The sequence below is a fragment of the Macrotis lagotis genome, chromosome 4, assembly GCF_037893015.1.
Source record: "Macrotis lagotis isolate mMagLag1 chromosome 4, bilby.v1.9.chrom.fasta, whole genome shotgun sequence".
In the NCBI taxonomy this organism is placed as follows: domain Eukaryota; kingdom Metazoa; phylum Chordata; class Mammalia; order Peramelemorphia; family Peramelidae; genus Macrotis; species Macrotis lagotis.
The window spans coordinates 152,056,567-152,080,623 of record NC_133661.1 but is presented as its reverse complement, the minus strand read 5'-3'; the positions used below and the strand labels follow the sequence as shown (position 1 = coordinate 152,080,623).

The 24,057-nt window shown below is 33.3% G+C and overlaps 1 protein-coding gene across 9 annotated transcripts in view; it reads left to right on the top strand.

Moving 5' to 3' along the window:
* CSNK1G1 (casein kinase 1 gamma 1) overlaps window positions 1-24,057 on the top strand; it is a 248,682-nt gene that overhangs the window by 91,183 nt on the left and 133,442 nt on the right. For all 9 annotated transcript variants that reach the window (XM_074234377.1, XM_074234373.1, XM_074234375.1 and 6 more), the window contains one exon: window positions 9,582-10,005. In XM_074234377.1, the coding sequence (XP_074090478.1) occupies window positions 9,825-10,005 (181 nt within the window). In that variant the 5' untranslated portion in view covers window positions 9,582-9,824. The remainder of the gene's footprint in view (window positions 1-9,581; window positions 10,006-24,057) is intronic.

Sequence of the window (24,057 nt, the reverse complement as noted above, 5' to 3'; positions counted from 1 at the left end):
TATTTTTCAATAAAGTTGGGATGATATTTCTAAAATGCTTTATCTTGAGTATTTATTTCTCTTTATTAAAACCAGAAAATTATGGAAAAATCTGGGCAGATTCTAACAGTTGAAAACTCAGAAGGTGGAATTAAACTCAGCAATTGCATTTTTTGGATGTGGTCAAGAATGTCCTTTGAAAAATGTGCTTTAATTTTTTTTTAAATGGATTGCTATCAGTTGCAACAACTTTCATTGCACCTAGCCTGACCCACAGAGACATTTCCTTCCTATATTATAGTATTGGCTTAAGATTGGTGGTAAAAAGTTATTTGAATTCCATTTCTAATTAATTAACAAACAATAAGCACTTTCTTAGTGCTGGACACTGCTCTAGGTTCTGGGGATAGAAAGACAAAAATGGAACACTTTATACTCTAAATTAGTTTACTCTCTGTCAGGGGACACAACATGTACATATTTATGAATCTACAAAACCAATCCAGGATAATTTGGGGTTTAGCAAGACAGTGATGAGCAGGATGAAGGTTTTGTGAAATACGCACTAAAGGAGCTGGTGTTTGAATGAATTTTTGAAAGAAGATAGGGATTCTTAGATGTAGAGTTGATTTTTAGAGGTGGCCGTGCATTCTAGGTGTTGGGCCAGAGACTGATGATGGGTATACTTTTAAATGCCTAAGGAGAGTTTGTATTTATTCTGAGACATACTAAAGGAGTTGAGCAGGAGAGTGACATACCTGTTTTAGAAGTATCTCTTTGACAAACAGACAATTTGGGAGGCACTTTAGTGAGAGTGAAACATAATGAAGGCCTAAATTAGTGAGGCTTTCTTGTGAACAACGTCAGGAAGGTAAACGTGAGATTGTAGAAACAAAATTTACTTCTCTTGATAACTTACTGAATACATATATGGAGTGAAGGATGACTATGAAATTGTGAATGTTGTTTACTATAAGATAGTAGTGTCTGCAATAGAAATCAGGAAGTTGGGAATAGCAATGATTTTGGTGAAAATAGCATGAATTCTATTTTGGACATGTTGCAGTTGTGGTTCCTATTGGATATCCTTTTCAAAGTATATTGGAAACAGTTGGTGATGGGCTACTAAAACTCAGGAGGGGAGAATAGAGTTGGACAATGTCGATATGGAAGTTAAGGTAGAGTACGGCTAGATAACAGAAATTTGAAAGTTTTCCTAATATGGATGATTAATGCCATGAGGTTACTAAAGAAGAAAGCATAGAGATCATATTTTAAAGAGAAGAGCCTAGGAGTATTTCCACAGGTGGACCTATTCATAATATTCCATTGTTTGGTTATTCAAGTTGGAGAGAGACAATTTCTATTGTTTGGAGAACTGGCCTTGATGCTAGGAAAAATGGGTTTAAATTCCCGTTTCTTAAACATGCTATGTGACTCTGGTCAAATCACTTAGTCTCTTGTTCTTTGATGATTGATGTTTGTCAATCATTCTGGAAGATTACCATGATGTCAGGAAGGTGATTCCATAACAAGCATATGAATTGGAGTTGAGTGAAGGGATGCTGTGTTAAGTCACCAGCCTTACTTTCTCCTCCAGATCCAAGGGCCAGATATGAATCAGAATGACTGAAGATAGCCGAATGTGAGGTAATCAGGTTTAAGTGACTTTCCCAAGGTCAGAGAGCTATACATCTGTGTGTGTGTGTGTGTGTATGTACACATACATGCTACTTTTTTCTTTGAGCTAGGTAACAGTAGGATCTCTGGGTAACAGGAAGTAGACATTTTAGTACTTATTTTTTAGCATGATTTCAAATTTTATTCAGTGATAATTGGGTGAATTCAATAATCTGCCAGTAATGAAAATCTTACAGCAAAAGCAGGAAAGAAATAAGGGGGAATCCTGAAAAACCAAAACCAAATATCTAGTACCTTAGTACTAGAGAGTATAGAGAGTGTAGGGAGAAGGGATAATTAATTCTCCTATAACAATGGTATCCCCAGAAATGATGGAATAACCACAAGAACCTTTTGACTGATTTAAGTAGATATCAAAAACTTTAATTAATGAATGAATTAAAAATGAAAATAAGAGCTTTCAGAAGAATTTTAAAAGGTAAAAGTGAGTTTAGAATAGAAAATATAACCTTTTTTTAAAAGAACAAAACCATTATATTTCTGCTAGCAGGAAAAGAAGATTTTGTAATATGGATGGAATTTATGAATGGCAAATAATACAAATATACTTTATTTTTTGAAAAAAGTTTGCATAACTAAATATAAGGACATTTTGGGAAACACTTTTGCTTAAGACCATGTTAGTGAACCAAGCACAAACATTTTCCTTTTAAATGTGTGGTTAAAGAAAGGAAGATTGCATTTGGTTTTTAAAAATGACCTCATTTTAATTCCTGCCACCTAAAATTGAAACAATGTAGAATGTATTTTCCCTGTACAATTCTGATACTAGCTATAGCAAATAAATGATGTTTCTGTATTTTGAGAGTTATGGAACACATATCTTCACTCACCCCCCCCCCCCCCAAGAAGGGTCACTTCGCCACAATCTAACTTGACTTCTTGGCAGGTATGTCTGAAGAATGATGTCAAATAAGTTTTACAAATCATTTAGAATGCATTACTAGTGTTCCCTTTAAATATATTAAGAATATAATAGAAATATAGAATATAATAGAATATAGAAAATAGAATATAATAGAAAAACATTGATTAGAAGTCATTCTGACTTTGGTGTGAATCTTTTTTTTTATTTGTGATAGCATGCAAGTTGTCTGATTTGTACATTTACAGTACAAACTATTGTAATCTGTCACAAAGCATTAAAACATGCCTTTTATTCCTTTGGTATTTGCATTTTTAGGTTTTGGTATTTATTCTTCTATATCTAGACATTGTGATCAATTCTTGAATACTATATAAATATATATATATAAATATATACAAATACATATTATTTACATGTATATATATAATCCATTTTTATATAGGGTATCTTTGTTTTAGAAATGTAGATACTTCTAACAATCATGTTGTTGGGGAAAGGAAATTTTTGGAAAAAGATGAAAACAAACAAATTCACATGGAGAAAATGTGGTTCAAGTCTTTAGATTAAAAAATAAGTAACCCCAAACCCCCAAATTTTCCTCAGAGAAGCTGTTTATGGAATTTCAAGAAAACCCTTTTTCTCCACCAAAGAAATCTTAAATAATCCCATTTCAAATATTTAAAAATCTATAACTACCAGGATGCCATAAAGTAAGTCATAAGTCAGAGGAGAAGTGATGTCTATAGATCTATCTTGCAGCATGGCATCTTCAGCTATTGGTTGATTTGGATGAGAGTGTATTGCAAACATTACCTGCTTCTTTGGGGGGAGGGCTTTCATGCCCAGGACAGTTTTAACCAGTATATAAATATCAGGACTTCTCTCTTAACCTTCCTTTTTTTTTTTCTCAAAGGATTTTGCAAGGCAATGGGGTTAAGTGGCTTGCTCAAGGCCACACAGCTAGGTGATTATTAAGTGTCTGAGGCTGGATTTGAACTCAGGTACTTCTGACTCCAGGGCTGGAGCTCTATCCACTGTGCCACCTAGCCACCCCTACCTTCCTTTTTTTAATGTTAAAAGTAACAATTAAAAAAAATCTTACTAGACAAGCAGTCACAATAGGAAATTGCATGGCAAGTACCACATACACAAATGCTTCAAGAGAATGTTATCGCTTTAATAGTATTCCAGAAGGCTAGAAAATCTGTTAATTTTGAAAGCCTTTGCAAAATACCAACTTGTTTACAAGCCACCAACCGATAGGACCATACTTTAAATCCTTTTTTTTCCTTTTCCCTCCTCTTCTTCCTCTTCCTCTTAATTCTCCCATCAAACAAGATAAATATTTGCAAATCTCTTAGCTTGGCATATAGTGTTGTGTTCAGTTATATCAATTCTTCATGACCCCAGTTGGGGTTTTCTTGGCAGAGATTCTGGAGTGATTTGCCATTTCCTTCTCCAGCTCATTTTACGGAATAGGAAACTGAGGCCAGCAGGGCTAAGTGTCTTGCTCAGGGTCATTTCGCTAGTAAGCCTCTGAGGTCTGATTTGAACTCATGAAAATGAGTCTTCCTGATTCCAAGTCCAGTGCATCATTTATAGCTACCTTTCTATAGTAGGAACTGTATAAATATTTATTTTCTTTTCTCTTTCCCCTAATACAAAGGCCACTAAGAGAATATACTGTGCTGAAGGCTATTATAATGAATGATGAATATGAATAATTACGAAAAGCACTGGAAGAACTGATTCAGAGACCTAAGAGAAGAACCTACACAGTTATTATTATTACAATGTAAATTAACACAACGTTAGGACATAGGTCAAGTAGAATGATCAATGTTGTTTCCAGATGACTGAAAGCAAAACATACTTCCTTTCTTTGTGTTAAGAAATAGTTCAACAAATAGTTGAGCAAAAAATTATGCATGCTATTTCAGTTAATTTCCACATTAGATGGTTCTGCTTATATTTTTTGAGAGAAGGTACTTTATGATGAAGGCTATTTATTGGGAATTGATGTATCTAAAAAAGATAACAATTTTTTAAAATGATAGAATAGATAATGGAGATTATTAATCTTTTTTTCAGAGAACAGTCTCACCTCCTGTGAGTCAAAATGACATTGGGTCCTATATGCATAACTAAAGAATTTTATGACAAGCTAATATGATGTTGTTATCTTAACTTGGTTCATATTTGGCCATGTGGAAGAAGGATAGTCAAGTCAGCAGGCATTTTTAAAATATTTTCTGTTTGCTACTCTTTGTGCTGAACACTAGGGATATAAAGAAAGGGGGAAAAGCAGTCTCCTCTCGTTTACAGGCTAATGGAGGAGACAACATAAAAACAATTGTATATGAACAAAATCCATATAAGACAAATATGAGATCATCTCATAGTGAAGGGTTTGAAGTTAAGGAGGACCAGGAAAGATAGAAAAACTTTAGTTGAGATGAAAGAAGCCAGGAGCCAGATGTGAGGAGAGAAAGCTGAGGAAAACGTTTACATTTCAGTGTAATTTGTGGGAAGGAACAAGAAGCATTGCAGAGTCCAATGGCAAACTGGAAAAGTAAGAAGGGGCAGATTCATGATTTTTGAAAAAACAAAAAAAAAGTTGACTTTATATTCAATACTGAAGTTGATTGAATAGTAGAATGACATCGTCAGACTTATGCTTGAGAAAGATCAATTGGATCAGAAGATGGACTGGAGTAGGGAGAACCCTGTGACTGGCAGAATAATCAGCTACCTATTTCAATAGTCCAGGAGTTAAGGGCTTAAAACAAGGTGTTTCAAAGGTAAAATTGATAGAACTTGAAAATGGTTTGGTTAATAGGGATAAATGAGATTATTAAATTGAGATTGACACCTAGGTTGTAAATCTACCAAGAGGATGATGAGAATGAGGATGATCATATCATATCATATCATATCATATCATATCACATATCATATCATATCATCATATCATATCATCCTTGGTAACTAATCTGGATTGGAGAAATTCCATGGAAAACAAAGTACAATGCTGTCTTCTTGGTTTTATAGACTTTCTCTTCTTAAACAGCCAATACTACTAGTCACCCGTATGATGAAGCAAGATGGGAACTTAAAAGGAGATAATGTGTGTATATTGCATTAGCAAGTTTAAAGTATTATATAAATACCAAATTATTGATATTATTATTATTATTATTTCCAATAAAAATGTACATCATTTGTTTCTAAATATATTTAGCTATTTCTTTTGGGATTTCCTTTCCACTGCTTCTAGTTCCCCCTGATTTGGGAAAAATCTCTCATTTTTGTGTATAGTAGTTGTATGTTTATTTTTTTATGTTTAAAAGAAATAAGGATAGATATAATCATATTCCAGTTAAAGATTTTTATATAGGGCTCTTAAAATAAAAAAAAAAACTAATTTGGATGTTTTAGTTCCAAATGCTTTTTTTATCTTGTAAGCTGTACTTATTTATCCTGTTTTATCTGCTTTATTGAAAAGTTACTGTAACTATATTGAAATATGTATAACTGTATTGAAAGTTACTATAAGTGCTTTCAGATTGCTTCTTGAAAATGCTGTTATTCAGTCCTTAATTTAATCCTTTTTAAACATTTTCAACCTAAGTTTCATTTAGTATAAAGTTAATTTCCTTGTTTATACTTCTGAAGGACTTGATCAGCAATATATAAGTAGAAAATGGGGCAGGGCAAGTTGGAATCTATACCCTCTAACTCTAATTTTCACTCTTTTGATTCAAAAAATTCTGTTATTTAATAGTTTAGTGACCTTAAGCTACTAGCTTTGCTTATATGCCTTATTTTTCTCATCTGTGCAACTAGGGTTAGACTTCCTTGGTCCCTAAATATTATTTAAATATTTTTAAATAATTTAAATTTAAATATTACAATGAAGGATTTTATTCCTTATTTTAAATCTGTGTAATATTTTCTTTTAAACCGTAGGGCACCAGTTTTACAAGTTGGATTTGACTTTGTCTTGATTTTCTATAGACAAAAAAAGGAGGAAAAAGTCTACACAACTCATTTTTTCATTGAAAAATCTGGAACTTTGTGAAATGTGTAGTGCATGTGGACCTCTTCCCTCACCTAGGAAGGGGTGGAGTTGGGGGTATCTTCTCATTTTTCTTCATTTGCATCATGCTTGATGTTTATAGTTTTGTTACATCCACCTTTGATTTTTTTTACTGTCCTCATGGTGGATAACTTTAGAACTTAAGTTGAGAATGTTCTGTCTCTAACATCACGGCCTGCTAGTTCATCATCCTTCTCTATTCTGTCGTTGCTCCACTTCATTCACATACATATTGTCATATCTTTGAGCTCAGTATCATTTGCAATACTTCCATAATATAATACTTGGCCCTCGGGATATAAATACATAAAAATCATAGAAATTGGTGCTTAAAAGTTTGCATTTTGGTTCTAGAGAAAGAACGCATATGTTTTAAATAAAACAACTCAGCAATGTAAGATATTACATATATGGAAGTATCACAGATTTTTTGAGGGAACAAAAGTCTATGGAAATTTTTTAGAGGATGAAAGGATAATTGTGAGCTTGGGTATTCAGCAAAAGATTCATGGAAAGGTTAGAAATTAGATTGGGGCTTAAAAAAATGGTATGATATAGGAAAGTAGTGGCCAGATTATGAAGGACCTTGAAAATTAATATATAATATATAATACATAATATATAATATATAGTAATGGAAAATTAATAAATTTTTTGAGCATGAAAAGATGTTTTAATTGCTACCTATGTGTACCATGGGAGCATGGTTATTTCATAGGGTGGTATAGAAATCCTATTATTTTATTTATTTTTCCAGTATAAAGTGTCTGAGGGCAGACCTCCTGACTCCAGGGCCAGTGCTCTATTCATTGCGCCACCTAGCTGCCCCAGAAATTCTATTTTATTTTCTTAAAACTTATTTATTTATTTAGTTGTTTTTGTTTATGTTTTGCATGGTAATGGAGTTAAGTGGCTTCCTCAAGGGCACACAGTTAGGTAATTATTAAGTATCCGAGGCTGGATTTGAACTCAGGTACTCCTGACCCTAGGGTCAGTGCTCTCTCCACTGTGCCACTTAGCCACCCCAGTCCTGTTATTTTAAAAGAAAGTTTGTTGCTTTAATTTCTTAAATGAGACGGGTAGTGCAGATAATATGGGTATTAATGGACAAAATGAATTTTTCATGCATGTTTTCAAACTGAACCCTGCATGTTCATTTTTATATTAATGTTGTTTGGAGGTAAAATGTTTGTTCTGCTCTGCAAGCACATTACAGAACATGCTTTTCCTAAGTGGATGTACTTTAGGTCCTTTCTGTGAGTTTATAAACTGAATGTTTCACAAGTTTTTTTTTTTTTAAATACAATTGTGCAAACATACATGAGTAAAAGACTAATCAATAGAATAAGGTTATATTATTCTGAAGTATAATAATTAATAATTAATGATAAATATTATTCTTTAAAGAAAAGTAAAAATTGTTTTCCTCATGTTAAATGTTAGAATGAAAATGTAATATTCCAAAGAGAAATGCCTTACCAAAGGAAGTATAATTTTAGAAATATATAAAATTTTTAATTTGTTAATATCAACAATTGAAAAATATTATTTATATTCTAATGAATTGTCTGTTTCCTTTATCAGCAGAATATGCATTTTAAAAGTCAATTGTTTTCTCAGTTATTTCCTAACAGAATAGATTATGTGCAAGTGTGTTCTCTTTGAACATAGGGAAATATCTTAAGCTTTTGTCTCCCATAATGTAAGGAACATACAGTAATGCCCAGAAAACAATTATCTGTGATATCTGTTAGATATTTATTATGTGTATTGTCATACTTGCCTTGCATCTTGGGAGGCAAATCCATTAAGTAGTTAAACCATTTCATTTGTATAAACAAAATGAACATATATATAGTCAAAACAACTTATTTTATATAGAGAGATGAACTAAATTAAGTTTTAATTGTAAAGTCATTTTTCACTAGGTCCCATGCTAGGTGATTGGAGTTCAAAAATGAAAATAAAATTGTTCCAACATTTAAGAACTAAGAACTTCTTAATTTGTTTCAACTCATAATGAAATGTTATATCAGAATGACTATTAGAGTAACTTTTTTGCCTGAGAGATTTGATTAAGAGATGAGTTGCAAAAGACACACATGTCTTTTGTTTAGGGAAAATTGTTTTGGTGTGTACATGATAAACCTTAACTATGTATTTGCTTGTTTTGAGAATTTTACCTGAATTATCAAAATATTTCCTCTTGAAACTGTTAAAATTATTAAGTAATATATAATTCTCACACAGCTAACTTCAGATATTAATCTTTCTCAAATAGTTTAGTTTTTGACTTCTCATAGTTGTATTGGTCTCTTTTCCTCTTCATCTTATTTTCATCTTAGAATTCTGCAGGTAGATATTTATTGTCATATTATCTTTCTACCCATATTCAGCCTGTGATAAAAACTAGACCAGAGCTTTCATTTTCTCTTTTTATTCTTGAAGTTATTTGCCCTTTGCACAGGTTTCAGCTAGCCTCTTTCAGAACTGTTCTTCCATACATAATAACTCAGTGAATGAGTAGCACTTACTATGAAATATTGCTTCATTGTTGACAGTGCTTGACACTCTAAAATAGGACACTGTAGTTTGGTTTGACTATTTTTACTTCTTTCATTTTGATTTTACAGAACAAAAGTTTTTTCTCAGTAAAAATATATTTTCATAAAGTAATCATTTTATTTTAAAGTCTTTATTGCCTTTTAGTATAGTGGATTACCATTGTTAGTATCCTGCTGAATTCATAAGTAAAATACCAGATAAATAATTAGCATCAATGAACAGATGTTGGAAAATATCAAATTGAAGTCTACTTTTAGGATGCTATTTAGTTTGTACTATTTGAGATATCCATTCTAGCAAAATAATTTTTTTCTTTATATTTTTGAAATACATTTTTTTAACTGTTTCTTCTTTTTTTTTCCCCCCTAGGTTTCAAAATATCTTCCTTTACTTGTAAGTCCTTCATCCTGCTTGTCCTCCAGGAACTAATCAATGGATTTTTATCATCTGAATGTGCATTAGGAGCATGAATATGGTGCCAAATGACCTGCTTCCACTTCTCTGACTATGGTTCAAATTTGATTTAGTGATTCATTTGGATATATTTCTTGTTTAAAGAGAGAAGTACACATTGTTGCCATTCATCTGGCAGAAAGACTACATTGTAAGATCATGGACCATACTAATAGGGAAAAAGATGAAAGACAACGTACAAGTAAACCCATGGCACAAAGGAGTGGACATCCTTCTCGACCATCTAGTTCCTCTTCATCATCTGGGGTTCTCATGGTGGGACCCAACTTCAGGGTTGGCAAGAAGATAGGGTGTGGGAACTTTGGAGAACTCAGATTAGGTAAGAAATGATTTATTTCAGGGACTTGAAAAATATTAATAGCACCCTTAATTTCATGTTGTCTAAGACTTTTTTACAGTCAGGTGAAAGGCTGCTGGTTTCTTTTCATTTTACTGTTTTTCTTAGTAGTTATTCTCCATCTTTTCCCTTGCCAAAGGTGAATATGGTTCTTATTTTCAATTCATGAGCACAAATCTTTTTTAAAAAATCTTTTTCTGGAAAATTTAACGTAGGAATTGGACTAAAATGCCAAGGAAAGAATTACTAACCTAGAAGATGTTACATGTGTTTCATTGTAATTTAATTTAAAGAGTGGAGGCTGAATGAGCATTATATATATATATATATAAATATATATATATAAAATCTGTTGTGTGTGGTTAGTTTTTTGATCATATTGCCTAAACTTTAGATCACTTTAGATAATTAGGAGGTAAAAGGAAAAAAATACTTTTGTGTATTTAAGCCCCAAGGATCAACCTAGGAAACGGGAAGATGCCCCTTGCTAGATTCAAATATCCTTTTTTCCTGATGAGCTTTTAGACTTAACCCTGATAGTTTTAGAGATAATGGTGGATCAATGTACTAAGATTTGTTCCAGAAAACTTTTAAGAACTGAGAGGTCTGGTGGAGACTATTAGGCGCATGAAGGGAGAGTGGGAGGGAGGGTGGAGAAAGCATTGCTTCTGTTCTTGGGTAGCTTCAGGAATCTTGTAGGAAATATTGATAAAGATCCTTGTCCTGCAAGAAATTATCAGGAAAACAGAACTCAGGCAAAGATCATTAGTGCCAATAGGAAATGTTGAGTTCTTAGGAACAAAGAATTTGTTTTTATCAGAGGTAAACTGGTAACTAGAATTTTAAGGGTTTATAAGACAGGGAAAGACTTTTTCCCTCTGATGATGTATGGGTGTTGAGATTAGTAAAGTTTGCCAAAACTTCTGTAAGAACTGATGAGTTTGCGATTCAGATGTGTAATTTCATACTGCTTGACTTCTCAGCAGTTGTTGAGTTGCTTTAACAACTAGTTTTGTGAATATTTTTTTATATAACATTGACTGTTCTAACATCACTGTGGTACATAAATTAAATTGACTATGTCATAAACATTCATGAAAATGTTGCTTATAACTAGAGCAGCTAGATGGCTCATTGACCTAGGAGTTAGAAGGATGGGAGTTCAAATCCAGCCTCAGATACTTGACACTTACTAGGTTTGTGACCCTGGGCAAGTTACTTAATCCTTTAGGCCTCACATACAGGTTCATTTCTGGTCATCTTGATTGATATCTGGCCACTAGATCCAGATGACCCAGGAGGTGAAAGTGAAGCTGGTGACTTAGCACAGCAACCCCTCACTCTGATCTAATTCATGTGCTTGTCATGGCATTACCTCCCTTGATATAATAGTCTTCAAGAATGAAGGACAAAATCATCACTTAGAGTGGTGATTTTTAACGTATACAATCTGTAATACTCATACATAATATTGTTTCTTCAAAACTCATTTGAAAATGAAAATAATATATTGTCCCTCAGAATACAATTGATTTAATTATATATAGTGTATTACATATATGTGTAAACAAATATATGATTTCATTTGGAAGGAGAAAATTGTATTCATATTAGAAGATTGAATCATTTAGAAATATAGTTTAAGTATTTATGACCCTTCATATTTTATGAATGATATTTTTTGATAATACTTACATTTATCTGTCATATAGATCATGAAAATGAAACTCAGTTTCCTTAAAGTATTACAATTCTTTTTACCTGGTTAAAAATCTCACTATTTTCTATTTCATTTCTATGTTATGATATCTGGAAATGCTCCTTTAGGTTAGTGGGTTATATAATGATTTTATTCCTTCTATTAGCATAGTTAGAAGCATATAATACTGAACATAGCAGTGCTGCATGATGCTGTTGGAGTGCAGTTGAGATAGACTATGTACCAGGAAAACTATAGAAATAAATAAGGGATCCAAATAGAAAGGAAGGGAAATAAAATTATGAAATAATTGACCCATGGCTTTCAATTTATAATTACTGTGTATCGTGTCCCCCCCCCCCCCCATGATAGATACGTGACTTCAGAACTGAGAAATGGGACTTAATAACAAACCCCTGCTTAATTTTCAGAATTAAAAATCACTTGCAAATTGCTTTCTTTATTCTTTTTTCTGACAGTTTGGAACAGAGTATATAGTTGAAAGTAGTTACCTAGGATGACCTTAGAGAGATTTTGTGCATAGCAAGTCACTTTGATATATGTTTGTGATTATTGCCTTTAAGCTTATGAAGTTATAAAATTCAAGGGTAGGAAATTGGCATCACAGATATAGAATTAAATATATAATGAAAGATTTGGGAATAAAAGTAGTTCTTGGTTCTATTGGTATTGAATAATAATTCCTGCAGGAAGTGATTGATAAGCTCAGGATCTTGAGTCATTTAAAATAGAGAGGACAGTATTATTCAAGGACATGCTTCTGTTCTTTCTTTTTGGCTAAAAGCCTAAACCCATAAAGATATTTATATGGGCAAACCTTACATTAACATTAATAATACTAGTGTTATTTGGGAATTATATAATGCTTTGCCTCAGAGGAGATCAAGGTGTCTTATAGAATTGGCGATTATCTTTAAACCATTTCTCAAAAAAGTTTTTTTAAAAAAAATTTTATTCTAATTATCCTTGTAGAAATTGAATGCAGATTGTGCCTTGTAATGATTTGTTGACAAGCACTGGGTAGCTATTCTTATGTTCCCATTGAATAGTAGTAGATATTCCTATTGATGAAATTTTGAAGAAGAGGCCCCAATGTTGTTTTTTTTAACTAGTTAATCAAATCCTATATTTTCAGTCACAACCTGAAGTAATGTATTTCTAGTTCATTTTCTGCCCAACCAGGAGATGAAATGAAAGCATTATATTGGTAATAAACAGACCCTTGGACTTCCATGTGAGATTACCATAAGAAAAGTAGATACAATAAAGGGATTTTCCAAAAGTAATCATGATGTATTGACAGTATTGGATAAGTTAAATTTTGATGGAGAAGAATAGTAACTTAGACTAAGCATGGACTCTCCCATTTCCCTCAGACTTACCTGCTAATGAGAAAATAATAATTAACTTGTCTAATTTTTAGAGGGCCTTGACATGTATTTTCTCACTGTAAATTTTTTCATTAACCTCACAAGATAGAAAGAAAAGATGATTTACCTCAGCTTTTAGTGAGTTTCTTAAGATGAACATATTGTTAATACTAATTTATGAAGTCATCTAAAAATATTCTTGTGATAGAATCGAAATTGGAGAGTGAGAAATGAGATTTAACCCAGAAGAATTAAGGCTTTAGGAAACAAGAAAAGTCTCAAAACCTATTTAGAATAGGTGATACCAGGGAAGAGAAAGTTGATACTCCATTTTTGGGGGAGCAAGAGACAATCGAGGTTAAGTGACTTGTCTTTTTACGGCCACATAGCTGGTATATGTCCCTGGTCAAATTTGAACTCGGGTCTTCCGGACTCCAGGGCCATGCTCTCTCTATTCAGTAGGTCACTTAGCTGTCCCATGTTGATCATCTTTGTCATTAGAACATCATCAGCAGGCCATTAAGATAGCACAGGGGAACCTGAGTTCAAAACTAGTCTTAGACACACACTTAATACTTTTTTTTTTTTTAGGTTTTTGCAAGGCAAATGGGGTTAAGTGGCTTGCCCAAGGCTGCACAGCCTTATTAAGTGTCTGAGATCGGATTTGAACCCAGGTACTCCTGACTCCAAGGCTGGTGCTTTATCCACTATGCCACCTAGCCTCCCCACTTAATACTTTCTTAGCTGTGTGACCTTGGGCAAGTCACTTAACCCTATTGTCTTACAAAAATTAAAAAAAAAGATCATCTGTAGTTTATTCTTGCTTTTGGGATCCAGAGCTAAATTTATTGTGAATTCAGTATTCCATGAGAATCTGTTGTTCCAGTGTGCCTTGAAATGTATCTAAATTGTCATCTGAGTGACCTATGCTCCCATACTCAATATCATCTTCAACTCTTCCGAGTTCACTTCACACTTCAATCTCACTCCAATCTGTTGCCAAATTGAATTTGTTTTTCCATCTTCTATGCCTCCATCTCTTCTGTAATACTATCACCACTGTGGTACAGGTCGTGATTACTTCATGCTGGTACTGCTTCAGTTGTTGCCTCCTTGTTGTTCAGTCCATCTTCCACACAGTTGCCAAAGTGATCTTCCTAAAGCACTGAGCTGGCCCTGTTAGCTAGCTTCTTACTCAGTTCTTTTACCCCTGGGATCAAATTAAAAATCTTTTATTTGGCATTTAAAACCATTCACAAACTGACCCCTTCCTGTCTTTCCAATCTTATTACATTTTATTCCCCTTGCATGTGCTTTATGATTCAACAACACCTGCTTTCTTGACTCTGTGTCTTTTCAGTGATTATCCTTTGTGCTCAAAATGCTCTCTGTATTCATATCTACCCTGGTTTCCTTAAATATTCACCTCAAATTCCAAGAGAAAACCTTTTTATTTGAGACTTCAACCACTTTCCTTCTAGTGCCTTCCTTCTGAGATTATCTTCTATTTGTACTCTGTATATCTTGTAAATCTCTGTTCTTACTTATAGTCTTCCCCATTAGATTGTCAGTTCAGGGACTACGTTTTGCCTTTTTTTGTTTTTGTTTTGTTTTGTCAGCACTTAGTCCAGTGCCTGGAACTTAAGAAGCATTTAGGAAATGTTTGTTGAAAAAGTACATTTTCCCATTTGTATTTGAATGAATTTGTCAGGAAAAGGAATTTCTAGTTACTGGACTAGATAATAATAACCTTTTGATTGTCCAAATCAATTTGGAATTTAACAAAAAAGCTTTAAATAGAGTTTTCTCAAAATCGATTGTGATAATAAGTAACCCTACTACTAGTGTTTGTGCCATATCCTTAACTACCATTTAACTCTATGGTCAATTCACCTGTTCTTTGGAGTTTTTTTTAATTTAAATTTATTTTTATTAAAGATATTATTTGAGTTTTACGATTTTTCCCCAATCTTGCTTTCCTCCCCCCTCCCCCCCACAGAAAGCACTCCATCAGTCTTTACTTTGTTTCCATGTTGTACCTTGATCCAAATTGGGTGTGATGAGAGAGAAATCATATCCTTAAAGAGAAGAGAAATCTAAGAGGTAACAAGATCAGACAATAAGCTGTTTTTTTTCTAAATTAAAGGGAATGGTCCTTGCACTTTGTTCAAACTCCACAGCTCCTTATCTGGATACAGATGGTACTCTCCTTTGTAGACATCTTTGGAGTTTTTTTTTTTAACACAATTGATTGTAGCTAAATATTTAGATAAACCCTTTTTATCCATGGTATAGCATGTAACTTATCAGTTTCTAGTATATTGTAGACTTAACAGTTTAATATTTCCATAGTAAATTCAGAACCATAGAGAGAATATTCATGTTTTAAGATTTCTAAAAAATTTTAAATCCACCATTGACATGAGTTGTCACAAACTTAAGTATTTAAGATTTTAATATACTAATGTTTCTTAAAAATTGTCTTCATAAACCATTTATGATTTTCTTTCCTTTTAATTTTAAAAATAGACATAAAATGAGAAATTTTTTAATTTAGTATTTTATTTTTTCATATATACATGTAAAAATAATTTTCAATATTTTTTTTTAAAATTGAATTCCAAATTCGTTCCCTCTCTTCCCACTACCTTCACTGAGAAGGCAAGCAATTTGACAGAAGTTATGCTTGTAAAACATGTCTATATTTATTCATGTTGTAGAAGAAAAACATAGACCAAAATTAAAAAAAAAGAAAAAATATTTTAAAGAGTTATTTCTCTCTGTATTCAGACTTCCATCAGTTCTTTTTCCAAGATTAGATAGCATTTTTCCTCATAAATCCTTCAGGGTAGTTTTGGATTATTGTAAAATGAGAAATTTTTTTTCAAAAATATTGTTATATATCTAAAAGATATATTAATATTTGTAAGTATACCTTCCTAAAAAAGTTTGTTTGAAATTTTTTCAGTTGATTTTTAAAATTATATTTATAATTTTTTGTTTAAATATCACTCCCCCCCCCAATATTTCCTTTTTCTTCTCCTCAGTAGATAGCTATTCTATATACAAAGAAAGAAAGAGGGAACAAAATCAGTTTAGGAAAAATAAAAAATTCATCAAATAAGTCTGCGTCCCCTGAATGTCCCATCCTGAGTCCCCTACCTTTGGCATTTTAACATATAGGTAATCTTAGTGAAATAGGGAAAGATGATATATTCATTTGTAAGTAAAAAACTAAGGCCCACACAACTGACCGCTTGTTCTCTTCTATCTCTGGAATCTGTGATAAAAAGTATAGAAAAACCAAAGGATGCTTCTGAGTTGAATTAGCTAATGGAATTGTAACTATGACATTTCTTCCTAGCTTTTAAACTGTTATCTTTCTCTGACTAAATCGAGGGAAAGTAAAACATGACATGGCCTTTCTACATGCCCTTGTTATTATCAAGCCAGATTAAGCTAATGTATTTAGGTACCAAACATTATCTAAAAATTATAAATGACAAAAATAAAACTTGCATATTAATAAATATAGGGAAAGTTTAATTATTGTAAGTTTTGGTGATAACTTTCTTGTTGATGTGGTTCATGCAAAGTCAGGGTTTTATAAGTGGTAAAGCAGCTAATTTCCAAATAACTAGGATTTCCCTGTTGTAATTTGGCTTCTACTATTAAAAATTGTCTGAGAAATATCTTGCTACTTAAAATTCTAAAAGAAACACTTTTAGATAATTTTGATGATTTAGATAATTTTTACTCAGTTATGTTTTTGCATACTTGCATATCTGCAATATCAAATTCCTTGCTAACAGAATCATTAAAGGAATAAAAAATCACATTCCATTAATTTTCAGTTCAGTTCAAAGAGTCTATTTGTTTCCTTCTACATGCAAATGTGTAAGGCAATGTGATAAAGCAATGTGACGTAAAAATAAGATTCCTTGCCTTCAAAGACATGACATATATATTATATATATCATATATATATATATATATATATATATATATGATATATATATATATTCCTATGATAAGTACCATGAAAGTACAAAGTACTACGAAAATGCAGTTGAAGGGGCAACTCCTTTGGGGTGAATCTTTCAAAGAATCCTAGAGAATTCGTATTTGAGTTACATCTTGAATGCTGTATTTATTGGAGTGAGCAGAATAGAGTGGAGAAATGCTTTTGGTTCCCCTTTTCCTTTCTTTCTGTGCCCCCATATTTATTATGATATTGATAACATAAAAAAAATAAACTGACATTTATATAATGTTGACAGTGTGCCAGGCACTGTGCTAAGTGATTTACAATTGTTATCCTCATAACAGTTCTGAGAGGTGGATACTGTTATTTCCCCCCTACTTTATTGATGAAGAAACTGAGGCAAACAAAAAATGAGGTCACTAAACTAAAGTGTGTCTGAGACCAGATTTGAACACAGGTCTTACTGACTCCAGTCCAGTGCTTTATCCACTGCATTATCAGGCTTCAGTGATGGATAGATGGGTGGATGGAAGCATGATGATGATGTTTATATGTACAAATAAAATAACACTTCGACTATCTTAGACTCCTGGAAGTTTTAAAGTACAGAATGTATAAATTCCTACCCTTAATTGCGTGTAAATTAGTTTTAAAACAATAGTAGTTTTCCATTGTAGAATATGTATGGTATGTGAATTTTAAGCATTCTTTTTTCATTCAAACCTAGGTATTTGTATGTTGAGGTTAAGTAGTCATGGCATATTGTAGAAGTATTATTTATTATCAGTGGTCAAGGTCACATGACAGTTTGATTTGTTGATGGTTTTGTAAGTGTCAGTGGATGTGACACTTTCAGATATTGATAATTTGGCTTGGTATAGCAAGCATTTAATCACAATTTTTCCAGACTTTCTAAAGTGAAACTGATGAGGATCTCTTTAAGCCTGGGCAGTAGGATAATTATGATTGCATTGAATTAAAAGTACAAGGAAAAATTAGAGTGGGCCACAAAGTGGAAGATCAGGTAGGGATGCAGGATTAAGAATCAATGTCTATATTGCTATTTTAGGGAAGGAAAATGATTCTTTTATCCTGCCCCCTACCTTTTTCTCTCTACCCCGCCACCTCAAATCCTTAAACAGAGACTGGATGATTATTTGGAGCTATAGAGAATTTTTGTGAATTAGGAAAAGTGTGGATCTTCGTTCTTGACTTGTGCATTATTAATCTTCGCTTTTTGGATTCTCTCTCTCTTAGTTTTCATGACTAGTTTATCTGCTCCTAGTTTATCTATCTGTTTGACCACTCCTTAGTAATCTTTTCCTGACTGCTTAGCCTTACTGTGCCTCCATCCTGACTATAGGTGTGCCCCAGGGTTGTTCCTTGGGCTTTCTTCTCACACTTATCTGTCTTGACACTTTGTCTTGGTGACTTCATTAGTTCCTATAGGTTTAATTATTATATCTTTTCTTTAGATGACTCCCTGATTTATATTTCTGCCCCCAATCTCACATTCATGTGTCCTCAATTCCTCCATTTCCAGGGCTCTGTTGGACATTTCATACTGTCCCATAGACATTTCATCATCTTTCCAAACTTACCACCCCATTTCTGTCGATGGTATCATCATATTTCTGGTCTACCAAGTTGATAAACTTAACATTATCATTAGCTCCTCACTCTTTGGATCCCATTTATTCCCACATTTCCAAATCTTGCCTTCTTTCCAGCATTTCTCTCATAATGCCCTTCTCATTACTCACAAGTAAATCACCAATTATCTGTACTTCTTAAGTGAATACCTCATTGTTTCCCCTTTTTCTTCACACTCTAATCTGCCCTTCAAATAACTCCAAAAGTTATTTGCCATTTCCATATTGTTCCTCTACTCATTTAACTTTTGTAGCTTGCTTTTACCTCTAGGATCAAATATAAAATCAGTCAGTCAATCATTTTGCACTTATTAAGTGTCTGTTATATGCTCTAAGTACTGTATTTAGGTTCTGGGGATACAAAGAAGCTCCCCCCCAAAAGAACCAGTCCCTTCTGAAGCAAACAGTCCAATGGAGGTGGGAGCATGCAAGTAGTTATATACAAACAGAATTTTTAAAGGACAAATTGGGAATAGTTGCAGAGGCAAAAACTCCTGACTTTTAAAGCTTTTCACATCCTGTATTTCCATAGATTTTTTCCCACTGTATTTTTTAATAATTATTCCTCTTCCCCCACTCTACTGTCCCAGTAATCTGGCAATCTTATGGCTCCTCAGGCAGACAGTTCCATCTTCTATCTCCTTGTCTTTGCATTTACTGATAACTTCTACTTCTTCTAGCTCCTTATTGCTAAGACACATTAAACTCTTCCAGATCACCTTCCAATTGAAAAATGCCTTTCCCTCTATACTTCCTTGTATTTATTTTGTTTTCTGTATCTACTTAGATGTATATATCATCTCCCCCAGTGTATTATAAGTTCAGTGAGAACTGGGACTATTTCATTTTTGTCTTTCTATCCTTAGCACCTAATAGCGTCTCTGGATTATAGAAGATATGTAAAACATGTTTCTTGATTGCAAACTTCCTTCTGGTCAAGATTCTGTTACTCTGTGGTCACTAGTCCTATAATTCAGGAAAGAGATAGGTACATTGTTATCTGATTTCAGAAAAGTGTTTGAACAGAATTTCTTACAACCCATGTGTATTCTTAGACATCACCGATTAAGAAATTTGTGGGATTGTGATCAATTTGAGTCTTCTCATTTACATTATGACTATGGTACACTTTAGTAGATAGTCTTCCTGAGTTGCTGTGAAGAATAAAAAACAAATCATGTCTACAGACCCAACTTCTAGTTATGAACCTTTCCAAATTTATCTTGACTAGTCTTATACAGAATATTCATTATCTATGACCAGGCCCATATTGAAAGGCTTCCCAGCTCAGGAGGACCTTCCAGAGCTTGCTCTTTGAACAGTATTCAAAGGGTTTGGGAACACAGCATGATATCTGTCCCATGAGGCAATTAGACTAGGACTTCGGTGTTTACACTTCACTGAATGAAGTAGAGACTGTATTATTACTTTCAAGAAGTCTGTATTACTGCTTGCTGGGTATATTGTTGAGGAAGAGATTCTTGTTTAGGTGAGGTTGAACTAGGTTGGCTTGGAAGGTCTCTTCCAATTCAGTTTCTTTCATTAATTATCTAATTAGCAGATAGTTCCTTGTTTATTTCCTCGTTTTTATAATTTATGTTTATTATCATATTCAGAATTTTATTTTATTTTTTTAGGTTTTTGCAAGACAAATGGGGTTAAGTGGCTTGCCCAAGGCCACACAGCTAGGTAATTATTAAGTGTCTGAGACTGGATCTGAACCCAGGTACTCCTGACCCCAGGGCCAGTGCTTTATTCACTGCACCATCTAGCTGCCCCCATATTCAGATTTTTAAAGCACCTCATTCCCCTTGGACCACCTGTTCTCAGATTGAAGGTCAAAGGAACTTAACATTACTTTCCTCAAACAAAGTTTAACCCTCCTTACTTGTCACCAGCTTTTACAAACCTATTATGGTTCTTTGTCACAAACAACAAATTTCTGCTGTGTTCATTCATACTTAGACTGAGAGAGTAGCTAGTATAGTTTTTACATGAGATTCAGAGTTAGAATCCAAAAAGAACTTGACAGTTTACATCAATGGATGAGGAAATTTTTAGGGACAAATGTAAAATCTTAAACTTGGCTACAAGATGGAGTAATAACAGCTGTTTTTAATTAGTGTGTATTTATTATGTGCTTATTATGTACCAGACTCTATTCAAGCTCTAGGTACTTAAAAAGGGGTATAAAACAGACCCTGACTTTAAAGAGTTCATATTCTAATGGGGGAAAATGTCAGGCAGACATTTTTATAATAGATAAGCTATATATAGGATAAATTGGAAATAAATAATAGAGCCAAGGTTCTAGAAAAGCTAGAGCTTAGGAAAGACTTCTAGATTTTAATTGGGACCTGAAAAAAGCCAGGAGTCAGAGTATTCTAGGCATATGAGGGACAATTAAAGAATATGCCTAGAGCCTAGTCATTTTGTTCATGGAATAGCTAGGATGTCAATATCACTGGATATTGGGGAGTGAGGTATAAGAAGACTGAAAAGGAGGATGCTGTGGCACAAAAAAGGGTTTTGAAAACCAAATAAATTTTGTATTTGATCCTGGAAGCAAAGGGGAACCACTGGAGTTTTTTGAGAAAGGGTAGGGGTGATCAGCCACTTTGATGGCTGAATGGAGGAATAATTGGGGAGCAATTTGAGCCAGGTTGTTAGAGTTCAGAAATTAGATGTTAAGGACCTGGGCCAGAGGAATCACAGTATCAGAAGAGAGAAGGAGATCCATTGGAGACTTGTTGCAAAAGTGAAATCACTAGTCCTTGGCAACATTGGATATGTGAAGTGAGAGATAATAAGGAGTTGAGGATGATATATAGGTTGCAAGTCTATTCTGAAAAAGATCTTGAAGTTTCAGTACCTCCATCAGCAGTATAATGTGTCATCAAAAAATTGCTAAAATGATCTCGGATTGCATTAAGCTTTGAAAAGCAGGAAAGTGATAATTCCATTGTATAATACTTTCCTGGGACTTATTCACTTCTGGGCATGTCTGTGTAAGGACAGCAATAATTTGGAGAGGGTTTAGAAGAGAGCAACCAGGATGGAAGAGACCTGAGTGTTGGTTTTAATCAATAATTATCTGATACATTTAACCTTTATAAGAGAAGGCTCAAGGGCAGCATGAGAGCTGGCTTCAGATCTTTGGAGAAAGAAATAGATTTGTCCTATTTGGTCCTAGAGGGCAAAACCAGGAGCAGTAGATGGAAATCCTGAGACAAATGTTGTTTCAGTGTCATATAAACAATCCTAACAGTGGAATAAGCTCCTTAAAAATGTTCTGGGCCCTCATTCTGAGAAACAATTGTATAGGTTTTAAAGGAGTTTAATGGGAGTTTTACATTTGAATTGGACTCTATGGCCCTTAAGATCCTGTCCACCTCTCTGATTCTGTGATTTCTCATAATGGATCAGAATTAGATACAGAATGAAACTTTTTCCAGTATTTCTTTTTGAACATTAAAATTATCATGATGATGATTAATCAGAAATTTGTTGATTGACTGCTCAGCATAGAGAGACTATAGCAAATATCTCTGAATTGACAGGTTTGTGTTACTGAAACTTAATGTTTTTCTTCTGTTTTAGTAGTCTTTAGTACTCTGAAATCAAAGTGATTTTTTTAATCACTTTACTGATCCTCACCAAAACATTTACCATACTTCCCCCCTTGGATTTAATCACTTGTGCATTTCTTCTTTCTTTGATTTTACTCCATCCTTTTTATCTGACTTACTTCATATTTCAAGGAAAATACAGAGAAGTACAATTGTAAAATGTATGTATGGGCCAACATTTGGTGTCAGGAAGACCTTTTTTATAAACTGTATCTCATACATGCAAGCTTTATAATTTGTTGCCCCAAGGAAATTTATAAGACTACAAATTGCAGAACAATGAGATAGGCATGTTCCCTCATATGTCTAAATAGGAAAAAATTTAAAATAAGGAGCTTTATTTTTCTAAGTTTTAGAAGTGAGTTGTCATGTTTTATAGTAAGCTCTCTTGTTTTCTTGTTATCTATACTCTGCACATTTGTACATAGACTTCTGAGAATGAGTATTGTTACTTTACTACTTATTTCTTACATACAGGGACAGATAAACAGATGATACTGTGCATAAAACATTGTTAACTGGAGTCAGGGAAACCTAAATTCAAATCGAGTCTCACCACCTTCATAATCCTGAGCGCGCACCTCTCTCTCTCTTGTTATTCTAGCAAGTAATTTGATATAGGTTATACATGTACAGTTGTGTAAAACATATTTCCATATTATTTATATTGTAAAAGAAAAGAAGATATCCCAAGTCCCTCCAAAAAATCACTAAAAAAGGTGAGAAATATTATGTTTCAATCTGAATTCAAATTCCATCAGTTCATCTGGAGGTAGATTGTATTTTTCATTATAATTCCTTTGGAGTAGTAAGATCATTGTATTGCTTTGAATAGTTGTTATTCATAGTTGATCATCATACAGTATTGATGTCCAATTCATGTGAGTCCACATTTTTCTGAAAGCATTCTGCTTGTCATTTTTTTTTATTGTATAGTAGTATTCCATTATAATAATATTCCACATATTGTTTAGCCCTTCCCCAATTGATGGATGGGTATCACCTCAGTTTTCAATTTTTTGCCACTACTAAAAGACTGAGTATGTCTTTTAAGTGTTCTTTCAGCTTCAGTTTCATCATATGTAAAATAGGACTTACCTATTACCTTAGCACTTACCTTTCACAGTTGTAAAGATCAAATATGATAACATATAAAGCACTTTGCAAACATTGAAGCACAGTATAATTGCTAACTATAGTTCTCCCTGGTATCTGAATTGGGAATATTATTTGAGTTTTATTTTCTTCCTTTTTCTGTTTTTTAGGGTCATGAATCCTAGTATGAATTTTTTTTTTAATTTTATATTTTTGCAAGTCAATGGGGTTAAGTGGCTTGCCCAAGGCCACACAGCTAGGTAATTATTAAGTGTTTGAGGCCAGATTTGAATTCAGGTACTCTTGACTCCAAGGCTGGTGCTCTATGCACTGCGCCACCTAGCTGCCCCAACTAGTATATATTTCTTATCTTATAGGATCATTATGAGGAAAACACTCTCTAAACCCTAAAGCCCTTTAGAAATGGGATTTGATATTATGATTGTAATGCCTGAAATTTTTTCTTTCCTAGTCACTTCACTGGCTTTTCTAACTTCCTTTAATTTAATACCATTTTCTGAGTCTTTCAATGTACCTTTTTTGACCCAGTGTGTTTTGTCACAGCATATTCTTCCACCTCCAA